Source organism: Cynoglossus semilaevis, unplaced genomic scaffold (genome assembly GCF_000523025.1).
Source record: "Cynoglossus semilaevis isolate Cse_v1.0 unplaced genomic scaffold, Cse_v1.0 scaffold3035, whole genome shotgun sequence".
Taxonomy (NCBI): Eukaryota; Metazoa; Chordata; class Actinopteri; order Pleuronectiformes; family Cynoglossidae; genus Cynoglossus; species Cynoglossus semilaevis.
The window spans coordinates 1-12,356 of record NW_007585217.1 but is presented as its reverse complement, the minus strand read 5'-3'; the positions used below and the strand labels follow the sequence as shown (position 1 = coordinate 12,356).

General features: G+C 39.6%; 2 protein-coding genes across 3 annotated transcripts; both read right to left on the bottom strand.

The window, feature by feature from the left end:
• Positions 1-84: 84 nt before the first annotated feature.
• LOC103398967 (protein fem-1 homolog C-like) lies at positions 85-7,941 on the bottom strand. The gene is made up of 6 exons (XM_008337729.3): positions 5,735-7,941; positions 3,670-3,839; positions 3,399-3,587; positions 2,809-3,320; positions 2,357-2,533; positions 85-1,937 (listed from the first exon to the last, which is right to left on the bottom strand). Exons 1-6 carry the CDS (start codon positions 6,276-6,278, stop codon positions 1,673-1,675), a joined length of 1,857 nt encoding a protein of 618 aa, XP_008335951.1. The 5' UTR covers positions 6,279-7,941; the 3' UTR covers positions 85-1,672.
• Positions 7,942-8,203: 262 nt separating this feature from the next.
• LOC103398966 (transmembrane emp24 domain-containing protein 7-like) lies at positions 8,204-11,397 on the bottom strand. 2 transcript variants are annotated; one of them, XM_008337728.3, is made up of 4 exons: positions 11,275-11,397; positions 10,756-10,961; positions 10,158-10,403; positions 8,204-9,623 (listed from the first exon to the last, which is right to left on the bottom strand). In XM_008337728.3, exons 2-4 carry the CDS (start codon positions 10,915-10,917, stop codon positions 9,387-9,389), a joined length of 645 nt encoding a protein of 214 aa, XP_008335950.1. In that variant the 5' UTR covers positions 10,918-10,961; positions 11,275-11,397; the 3' UTR covers positions 8,204-9,386. The 2 variants fall into 2 exon arrangements, with proteins under 2 accessions (XP_008335950.1, XP_008335949.1); XM_008337727.3 differs by having other exon boundaries at positions 11,261-11,359.
• Between the last annotated feature and the right edge of the window lie 959 nt (positions 11,398-12,356).

The following is a 12,356-nucleotide window of genomic DNA, read 5'->3' as shown; positions in this document are numbered from 1 at the left end:
ACAACGTTGTCAGGTGTGGTTCTTTTCAGGTCATTCTATCTGCGGCAGTTAGATGACAACAGTGGTGACTGAATAACGTAATTTTCGGCACCAACAATGGGTTTATTGTCAAACTGGTTATTAAGACATGAGCTTGATTAATGGCATATCAAATCAATTTCAACTCCGCTGTAGTAAAGTGCAGATTTAAGTCAAGTTGTCTTGGGAGTCTTCACACATTCCCCATGTCTGGTTTAGAACTGTCAGGTTGAATAAACTGAGATGTGAAATCCTACGGATTATGAAAAAGCCCTTTTTAACCCACACATCTAAAACTAATGTGCAAACGTAGATCACAAAGCTGTACTATGCCGTACGTCGACACTTCCTCCCTCTCATTTGTGCCGTTGGCTCCCATATAATACACTTGAATGGCAATTGTACAACGCAACGATGCTGCTGCACATGCACAGATGATGACAGCATCCAAATACAGTTCTCCATCATTGAATGGCATCTATAGTTTGACTGTGGGAGGTCAGTTCTGTCGACAGGCATGCACACATCAACGGTTGTGGATGGTTAAGGTTTGGCCACTGATGTTTCAGTGGCAGTTGTGCAATTTGGAATTTCCACTCCACCACACTGTTGTCCTCAACAGTTTGTGTAATTAAAAAAAACAAACAAACAAAAAAAACAGCATTTAAGAAACAAAACTGTGCAGCACTCACTACCACTCATTCACACCCAATCACCCTTCATGAATTTGTATCTCCACCTTCAGTGAGTGAAGCAGCCAGATACCGGAGGAAAAGGTGATGAGGTAAACACAAAAACTCATGAGAGATATTGCACAGAGAAGTGCCGGCACAGAATACAACAGTCTCTCTTTACAACAGCATATCCTCTGCATAGGAAGTATAAAGCACTTGTTCACACACACATTACCTTTCTGATAAAGCTTTTTGTTTTACACCAGAGTGGGAACTATAATATAACAAATGACAGAACCACACCACTTGGCTGATTTCCAGATTTGCATGACAACGCCTAAATTCACTGTAAAAATACAAAAAAACAATAACTACTGATGACTGAGGAAGGGGCCCATGACTGTTGTCAACAGTGACCAAAAAACAAAAACCTGAAGTCCCAGCATGTGTAGAAATACCTAAATTCTTGCTTTGAGAAGAAAGAAACAGGCAAAGTTGAAGCCAGGTTTGGAGCCAGCATGGAGAAAAATCTCTCATGTTTCATTCAATAAATAGCACTGTGGAATATGCAAAAAATATCCATGTTTTCTAAAGCAAAAAATACATTAACCCTTTGCTCAGTTCACCCAAATGTACATTGGTTTGTCTCATGCTGCAGTTCACTCCAAATAAATCCTAGATCCCAGAGTTTTCATGCAGCTGCATCAAACAGCACAAAGGACGAGAACAGTGTCTCCTCTTTCTCTCCGTTTAATCCACGTTACTCCAGATCGCCCTGGTTGACCGAGGACATTTTTGTGCAGTCAGTACTGATTTGCAAACGTTCACCCTAAAAAAAAACAAAAAAAAAAATTGTCTCTCTCAGCTCCTCACACCTGAAGACAGTCAGGTATTGAACCTCAAAAGTTCTGTTATCTAACAACACCACCTCCTGAATCCATCCAGCCGTTCGCTCTTTAGCCTCTGCTCCTTCACAATCATTATCTGTGGAGCAAGACAAAGGACTCCAGTTTCACAGGGATGTTTCCCCGGTATTCCAGGCCGTGCTTAATGATAACCCTGGCGGCGACGCACTGCAACGTGGTGTGGTTTATGGGCTGGATGACATTCCTGGTCAGCTCCTTCTCATCCAGGAGTTCACAGGCGGTTTGCTGGAAGGCGTTAGTGCTGTCGAAGTGAGTCCCACAGGAAATGAGCAGGTTCATGATGTCAGGGTGGCCGTTTGATGCCGCTATGTGGAGAGGGCTGGTGGGGGGATGCAAATTTTTAATTTACTTTCAATTATACATTCTATGATATACAGTAGCTATTAAAGCCATTCAACCCATCAAGATTGTTGATGCATATTAAAACTTTTCTGAACAGTCAGGCTTAACTTAATTTTACTTTACATACAAATAAATAAATAAAATAAATAAAAATTAAAAACAACCTTAACATAATCAAACAACATGATACATGGAATTGTCTAAAGCTGTGGCACTGGTTGGTTGGTTTACTCTAGTATTATAGAATATTTCACATAAATTTTACCTCATATTAGCACACATTGTACTGTCATTTATACACAACAAAGGGCAATGAATGTTAAAATTAGAGACTACAGAATAAATATTGAGTTATGAGTGAGACAAATAGAAGGTGATGATGGAGTTAGAACAGACCTGTTGCCATCTTCATCCCGACAGTTAACATCTGCCCCACACTCCAGGAGGATGGACGCGACAGTGAGGGAGGGGAATTTACAGACAGGATAGCGACCCACACACGTGGTGTTCCGATCCACTGCCAGATGTAATGGACTGTAGCCGTTCTTACCACATGGCTGAAGTTTCACTAACCTGAAGAGATGGAAATGTGTTTAATTCAGTCAGTCAGAAATAAGAATAATGTGAGAATGAACTACAAACATTACAGGAGCATTGGTTCATGAATACCAGAGAGTCTTTTATCTTAATGAGGACATCTGCTGTAATCTAACCAAATGATGAGCTTTAGGTAACTGACTCATTAAGAAATTTGCAAAGGTGAATAAAAGCGGTGAGAGAAAAACAGTAATACATACAGGAATGAATAGAAATTGTTACAAAAGTAAATGAAACAACCAGGAACACACCTGTAGATTGTTTCCTTCTTGAAGTGATCTTGCTCTGTAGTACAAGGCACCTTCTCTAATAGACAAATGAGGTGCAGAATGATTGACAGTGCCTTGCTCAGCTGCGTGGGGTCAGCTGGCGTTTGTCCATTTTGCCTGACCGCTCGCTCAATCTCCAACACGCTACTGGACAGGATTCCCATCAAGTCCTCAAATGACACAGACATCCCCAACAGCCCTTTGGCTCTGTCCTGCAGCATGAAGGAGAAGAGCTCAGCAAAGGACAGCAGGCTGGAGGCGGTCATGGGGCTGAGGGGGTCCAGATTGCTCTGCTGCATGTCCAGTGCATACTTCCACAGATTAATGCAGCGCTCAAAATTCCCAGAGTCAGCATAGACGGCACCTCGATAGCGGATGTAATAAGACGTGTCTGGATGTTGTGGGCCAAGGATTCTCTCTCGGATTAGCAAAGCCTGCATTCGCATCTCATCTGGGTCGGAAATTAAGCCGTCCAGCTCTTCTCCATTTGTGACCTGGGAAGAGAAGGAAGTGTTTTTAAACATGCAATTTTCAATCGCCAAACTCCATCAGCACAGAAAAGACAGACTCACCTCTCGGGCGTAGTCATAGGCCATGATTAGCTGCTTGGGTTCAGGTTTATGGACAATGTTGTTACTGTCTATGTATCTGAGGTCCATTGCTCTCTTCCAGTATTTCAGAGCTCCGAGTAAATCTCTCTTTTTGTCAACAAATGTGGCTCCCAACAGTTCCAGGGCATCTATCCGCTCCCTGTGGCTTGTCTGTAAAATTAAATATATTTAATTGAACTTTAAGTTGAACTACAGACTTCTTCACAGATAAACTCAAGTGGCAGAACCTGACCTGCTGATGCGTTGTCAGATAGTCTACTATGTTGGTGTGACCCGTGACACTGGCAGAGAGAAGTGGTGTCATGCCATAGCCATCCTGCTCCATGGAAGCTCCAAACTGAAGTAACATCCTCATGATTTCCAGACTGCATGACTCTGCACAATCATGGAGGGCTGTGTTCCCTGTGAACATCGACATGGCAAATAATCAGCCTTTGGTGGATGATCCATTAATACCAAAACTGTTACCAATCAACTTGCTGATAAGGGAATGTTTCTTCACCTTTATAGTACTACAACTCTGTATTACAACTGATTTTGTGTTGCAAGTAACATTTCTTTTTTATTTTTAACAATAGTCACGTGTTGACAAAAACAATGTGCATCTTTTTAGCCTCCTTTTTTAACAGGGTTCCCAATCTGTTTTTTAAAATGTAATAATGATTGTAGTGAAAAACACTACAGAAATGACAGAAATTTCACTCGATTATTAAAAGTCACCAAGTCCTGCACAGTGTCTGAAGGGTCAATAAAGTCAAACGTAGAGCTGCTCTGATATAACGTGCAACTGTGATTGGCTTCAATGTTGCCCATTGAAGACAAGGTCACAACACTGCCTGAAGAAAACTTTTAGCCCATTTGTATTAACTTAGTGCAGATGGAGAAGATATAATTGTCCAGGAAAACTTGAACATTTCCTGCTTCTGTGCTGTACACTTCTTTCAAACAGCTCAACAAGTAAAGAAATGACTTATTTGCCAATCCAATGAACAACTCGTATAGGTACTACGAGATAAAAATAATCTAAAACACTTGCCTCTGTGTGGAAACTGTGTGGATTATCAGTAGCAGTAGAAGTAGTAGTCTAGTCTTTTTCCCCTCTTAAAGCCAACATCTGACAACCAAGATTCAAGTCATACAAAACAGCCGTGTCAGTGAGGTAGGCTGCTGCCATCATTTATTGTGGCATCATTCTAGATTAGATTATATAATGTCTTAGCATTATTTATATACCAAGCTGCATTTTAAATAAAGTTCCTGTATTTCCTGTATCACATGATGACTAAGGATGTATGCACTAAGCTTTGTCATCCTGAAACATGCTTGTTCCCCTTGGGTAAGAAATAAAATCTTTGTTGCAGAGGAAGTGATAAAGTCCTAAATTTGTCAGATAAAAATATATAATGTAAGTTATAATATAGAGATGGACGCTTTTGTTTTATTGAGATGATACCAGTAATTATCAGTGGATACACATAGAATAGGAGAACATTTCACATATACACATTTTTTAAAGATCATTCCTTTGCTCATGACTTCTTTTCCTTTTATTTTGATTACTCGTTAGTACTGATTTAAACTAAAGCTCTCTTTAGTTAGTAACAGAAATTTTATTTCTTTACTAGTAAACATAAAACTCAAACATTTTATGGTGTCTAATATGTATCCTTATATTTAGATATGTTAGCAAATATTCAAACAAAAATACCATATGAAGGCACCTTTAAGTCACTGTGTAAAAAACAGTTAGGGAAGGAGGTAGAGCAACAGCAGGCACGTGAAGAGAGAAGCTCCCATTTGGATCATGGTTGGAATTAAGACAAGGCACATTTCAGGTTTCCATATGAGCCTTGACCATGAAATGTGGTACTTAAGATGCTTTGCTGCCATATTTTTACAGGGGGTGATTAGCTTGCCTGATAAACTATAGGGTGTTCTTTAACTAATAGGCTACAACAGTGTTTCCCAGCCTATTTTGACCACTGACAAATACTTTATTAAATACTACATTACAAAAATCTCACACCACACACCAAAAGAAAATGTAATGAAATAAAATTATCTTCTTATTTCCATTAACAACCATACCAAATTAGGTGAAATTTGATTTGTTTTTTTCGTACACTTACTGATCTCAGTGGTTAGAAAGTGGTCTAAGGATAGGGATCAAATCAAACTTAGCATAAGTCCCTCAGTTGTATATTTACACCCACACTCAAATGGATAACTGTCTGATCTTGTGAAGAAAAGTGACATATGTATACAACAGGACAGTTGGGCCACAGTCGTTCACTGACCTTTAACACTTTTCCGATTAACATCTGCACCTTTCTCCAGCAGGTATTGAGCTATCTCCTTGTGTCCCTTGTAGCAGGAAATCATCAGGCATGTGTGACCATGTCGGTTGGCTACCTCCAGGTCAGCCTTGTGCTCCACTAGATATTTCACAATGTCCAGGTGTCCGTCAAAGCAGGCTGCCCTCAGTGGTGTGGAGTTAGTCACGGTGGTACTGTTGACTGAAGCACCATGGCCCAGCAGAGACTGGACTACCTTTAGGTGTCCTGCCGCCGAGGCAGCCCAAAGCGGTGGAGCCCCCTCTATGGTCTCTCCGTCAAAGTTCACTGAACCACCTACCTCCACAGATGCGCAGCAGCACTCCAGCAGATATTCCACCAGGTCCAGGTGGCCGTAACGGGCGGCCATCAGGAGCGGCGTGGCCCCGTTTGTTTTCTCGCCAATTATCTTTGTCACTTCATGTCCATCTTTGTTCTCCAGGAGTTTCTGTAGCAACCGAAGTTTACCGTCCCTTGCTGCATTAAATACTGCCGTCTTTAAATCCATTTCAGTGGGTGGATTTCATACAATATTCAGACAGTACCTCGAGGTGTAACGTCGTTGTGGACAGGTGGAGCTCCGGACTCTTTGTTTACAAGCTCACTTTATGACTGACGCTGGCTTTTGGTTTAAAAGTCACGAGAATATGTTAACATTATGAACCTCAATTTTCGTAACCCATCATAATCGGCCCGTTGTACGGATAGCAAAAGCGTTTGAGGCCTTTAGTCCAGCATTGGTCAGAGTTAGCAATGATCATCCACGGTCATTTCTCCACTTTCTACGAGCTCTCCACCATTACACCCACTCCCTCTGCTTGTCATTGTTCAACAACATGCTCCTCACATGTCGTTTAAATTAACTTTCCGAGGGCCGAAATGTAGAAATCCACCCCCACCCGTTTGGCTGTGTGACTGCCTGCCTGCTAGCTTAGCCTGGGAAACAACGGTCGCTCTTTAGTTTGGGGGAATCCCTGACATCCAGGGCGTTCTATCTCCAAAAACATACCAAGGAATAAATGGACAAACCTTATCTTGAAAAAACAACAAAGAACAATAAATCAAGTATGCACTGGCAACGCTGTTATCTCAGCTCGGATGAAGGTAAACAAGGGAAGGCTCTCTCTCTATCCACCCACGGCTCAACCGGATCACAACTCACTTTCTGTCAAATCACAAACGCAACGCAGTGGTTTTTTTCCTCGGGCAGAGCCAAAAATTGGCGTCTGAACAACTAATCACAGAGCAAGTTCAGCGCTGCTCAACCAATCAAAATACAATAAAAACATTAAGCGTTCCGCCTTCCTGACTTTTTCCCGGAAATCACAGGTTTCGTCTTACTTTGCCACAAAGTGTCAATTCTTGTCACCGTCTTAAGCTGAGGGCGACTGTGTGTCTGTTTTCACCTAAAAAAAACAGTGGCTACAAAAGTCTAATATTTTTCACTCTGTCCTGCGTTTTGTTTACATGATTAATAAATATCTCTAGTCTTACATTTTTTGCAACGTACCTTGTACACGAGCCAGTATTCAGTAGCGTATTATTCTCACTCACTCACTCACTCACTCATTCTCATTAGTTATATATATATGCGTTTTATTTATTTTAATAACATTTTATTGCAGTTTCATTGACTTTTATTTATTATATTATGTTCTTTTTAATCTGTTAGTAGTACAAAATAACCCAGATAAACTCTGTTCTTCGCAAATAACCTTTTTTATGTTACCTACAAATTTGCTAATTGAAATAATAATAATAATCGTAATCATAAAGCTTGTAAATCTGCCAGGGTGACGCAATGTTTTACTTCACTAATCTGCCGCTGCAGTTGTCAGGATCTTGACTCTATCACTCCCCGCAGGTTGAGAGCATGCAAAGCAGGGTCAGAAACGACACGCCTCATTTAACGTATAGGTTTGTGTAAACTTTACAAGCATATTGTTTAGATCATTTTGTATCATTCGTTAAGTAAAATAACTTCATGAAGATCGACTATGCTAACTTATTTGCATGAATGTTGGGAGCCACTTTGCAGTTATCATGTGTAATTAAAAGTTAAAGGCACATTGTTAATAAGTTAAAACATTGTTACGTTGATAGCAGAAATTGCGCATAACATAATTTGTGAATGTATGTATAAACTGACCTGAACATGCAATTTATTTTGACGGCTTAAAATAATCCCTTTAAAAAGTTGCATCAGAATGCAGGCTTCTCTCCAGGCATAAGGTAAGTGACACTGAGGCACAAAATGGAACTTCATGTTGCTTAAAGCTACACAGCAAATTTTGAAAGAAAGAAGTGCTACTTAAATTTTAGTGTCATTTTAAAGGGGGGACAGGATACATTCCATATTTACTGGTGTACGTGGTTTGTTATTGTGTGTATGACATTAATACATTAAAGAACAAGACACCAACGTTTTAAAGCTTCTTCTGACTCAGGCCTTGCACTGTATATTCATAAGTCCTTATGAATTATATTATAAAATAATTACCCAAATCAAGATCATTATATTAAAATCACAAAACAACTGATTTGCAAAACATTGTCACTTTCAAATTGGTCTAATTCAAAATTACAACAAGAACTCAGAAGGTACGAGAATCCTTATATTCAAGCAGTATTTAGCAAAAAACATGAACTTGAAAACAGAACTTTTCATTTTTGTTCAATGAACATTTGAACATTTTTGTTCAATGAACTATAGGCAACATATTTGACAAAAATGTTATTTTGCAAACCCTTACATCCTTACCTTTAAGCAAAGTGAGGAAAGTGAACTACTTGTCATTGTGACACAGCACATCACTGCACACAACGAAATGTGACCTCTGCTTTTAACCATCACCAAAGTGAACAGTGGGCAGCTTTATGCAGCCAGGGAGCAGTGTGTTGGGATGGTGCCATGCTCAGAGCACCTCAGTGGTAACTTGACAGCTGTAGGACTCGACCCTGAATCCTTCCGGACCCAAGTCTACTTCCTTAACCACTAAGCCACCACTTTGGACTCATAGTAAAGAGACTTTACAATTCACAGCATTACCACTTTAAATGACTTATTTAAAATGGCAAAACCAGTAAAAGCAAAGACAATACCTGGTCATTACTACCAAACATAACCAGGTTTAATAATAAAGATGTGAGAATTATTTTGTTTTCTAACAAATAATGTTACTTTAAAGGATATAAACCCAATGTTCTGCAGACAAAAGAAAAAAACAACCCAACAGCACCCTTAATAATCTGAACATCCAAACAATGTAAGAAAAAAAATTGAAATTATTTCAAATACTCAAAAGTTTAAAGGTTTGCCTGAATGACCAGATGCTTTAACTGCTTCAAATACAAATATTTACAAGCAACACAAAGAGACTTTCTTTTTTTTTTCTCCATTTAACTTCTTGTCAGAATTTAAACCGCACGCTTTCTTTTTTGATTCTCATTTTGCATGAAGTTTCCTGGAAGAGCAGTGATAAACATAAAGGACCTGTCAGATTGTGAGATCTGGCAGTTCGATATAAAACCGTTCCAGATCAGCACTGCTATTCAAGGCAACTCCATGCATACAAGCTCAGGAGGTAAAAATTAAGACCTCAGAGCTCAGAGAATGTTACGATCCAACACGTGTTGTAGTGGTTTTTTTGTCAGAGAAAAAGCTTCTCAGCAGAACAACCTGGCTGATGCTGACCACCAAGAGGATAATAGCTTCTCCAATAGACCAGAACGCAACACGAGTGTTCAGGTCCTCTGCACGACTGCGTCCCTGAGCCTCACGGAGGCGGAAATGTGTCTGGTAGTCTATGACAGATTTCAGAGCCTCATGGATGGAGACACAAGCTGATTCCATCTAGAAAAAAAGAGACAATAAAAGCTAAGATTTGTGTATGACATTTAAAATGTGTTTGACTTAAATATCTTCAGTTGTTTAAGATTCCTTGAATTTAATTTTGTTTGGGGGCATGTATAAAAGTTACAAAGTTACATTTAAATGTTTTTGGTGCAGCTTTGAAGAAAATTTTAATGATTTAAAAATTGTGTAATTAGCAATAATTAACATGTTATGGTTAATACCCGACGAGAAAAAACAACTGCAAAAGGCTATCGCTTCATGTATGGAACACTTAAACTTAGTTAAACAGCTGATTAAACTCCTTAAACATATTTGAAGTGACATGAAGCTATGCTGTGAATTGCTTGGGGTTATAAAATAGTACAGGAAATTAAAACCTCAAAGTTATTTTTCTAGAAATATTTCTTACAAGTGCAATTGTAACAATAAAAAAGGAAGAGATGTCGATTAAGAATAAAGCAAAACTGTAACAAAGTCAGTGTGAAACACCTACTAACGTGGATATGGTTGAAGACACACAGACTTGCTCACCTGGGTTAGAGCAGTGACTCTGTTCTCATTGGGGAAGAGTGGAGGATCCTCTCCAACCTGGAAATCAAAATATACAGTTTTGTGTGTAAAGGTGGAGAACTCATTACTGAAGCAGAACTTGTAGGTGCCATTCTTGGATGCAGTGAAGGTAAAACTGTCATATTGCTTCTTCATCTCCTTATACAGGATGTTTCCATCCCCGTCCTCCAATCGGCAATCCACATCATAGTGACCACCAGTCACCACCTGGAGAGATAACAGTATATCACTGTATTAAAGTCTATAAAGTACAGAAGAGACCAATGTTTCAGGCAAAATAAAAATATAACTACACAGTCGCTGATGCAACAAAGAAAACAATAACACTGACAGTGTTACAGTGGATAACGTATTTCTTTAATGAGTTTAAAGGTTACTTTAACAAAATAAATTGAGTACGTAATAACCACGGTCACAGAAGTTAATCGTAAAAATGCCACCATACACTATTTTCTTCAAAAAAAGCCACTAAGGAAACGTCTTAATGGAGATTTAAACAACAAGTCACGCTGCCTTTCAGCCAGGTTGTCCAGAAGTAGCGAAAGTGGACAAGACGTACCTGGAATTCTAGTGTACATTTAGTACCGATTATAATATCCTCGTAGAAACACTGCTTGGCGTTGTCTGGCAGCTCAAATGTCAGCTCGGAGCCGAGAGCCCAGCCCCAGAGCAGCAGGGCCCACAGCACCTGTAGCAGTACCCGGAAGGATCCGTACATCATGAACACCGAGAGCCAACAGCTTGAGAGTGAAAACGAAGACTGATCTGCGGAATTAAGACAAAGACACGTTAAACTCAACCAATAGGGATTGTGGTTTGAAAATACAAATGGTGACAAAGCGAAGCCGGGCATAGATTATAGCGACAATTGTTAGCTGAAAGCTAAAGGGCTAGCTGCTTCCCCTAAATTAAGTGATAAAAGGTCACATCGAGAATGTCCTATCTCTACAAATTGTGTTCTAGTGTAGTAGTTCCGCCTTTGTGTTGGCGCAAATAACACTAAAAATGAAATACCAATATTTCTAAACTCATAATTTTTGTCTCAGTCAGCATTAGCAACTCACATCGAAAAGCTCACCCGGATATGACTATTCCTAAAAGACGGTCACAAACGTTACACTGGATTGGCTTTCACCCATTAAAGCCCAGCCCATGCTCTCGTTCTCATTGGTCAGAATAAAGAATGTGAGGTCACGTGAACCACGGCCACACAGGAAAATAGACTGGCGAAAAGCAATATACACGTGGCTTAAGTTGTAATGCAACACAGGGTTATGATATGCAAAACACAAAATGGCATACGCTTACTTATAGTTTGACGAACTAAACAACCTCTAATTAAAAACGTATTCCAATAACGATGACAAACATTATTTTTTAAAGGAAAATATAATATTTAGAAACGTTATACTTTTTTTCTCTAATTTGTTCCTTGTTGGTCTTACCGTTGTTTTCCTAATGTAACATGCAAATAAATAAAACGTGTGGGATGAAGAAGAATTGTAGCTCTATAAATTCAAGTTTGGTAAACTATAAAAGTTTACCAAACAAGTTAAGTTTGTTTGGTAAACTATAAAAGTTTACCAAACAAGTTAAGTTTGTTTGGTAAACTATAAAAGTTTACCAAACAAAGAAAGGACGTTCCTTTAAGGCTATAGCTTAACCACTAAGGCTATGGCTAATGTTTACCAACAAACTCCTAAGAAAGTCCTACAGTTTCCTAACAAACCTAACACGGGGCAAAAGGGCAAATCAACTCCTGAGAAAGGGCGGCACTAGTAACCAGTCAGCAAGCTGTTCGGTGAGGTATCGCCCATACTTCCGCCGCGAGCCTCCGCCTCGGCGGTGCATTTTGCTCCGATCATTTAATCAATCGGAAGTAATACATTTTCCCGCAATCGATGTCATCCGCCAGAAGAGAAAAAGTAAGTACACACGAATGAAAGGCGTTTTACATTTGCTTGTGTATTTATTTGATTAGTCGTAAAGAGTGTAAACCAGCCACTAGGGTACACAAGCCAGTGCTACTATAGTGATACTATAGTGCCGGTCCCAAGCCCGGATAAATGGTGAGGGTTGCGTCAGGAAGGGCATCCGGTTTAGCCAAATCAAAATATGCGAATCACTAAAACAATTCCCATACCGGATCGGTCGAGGCCC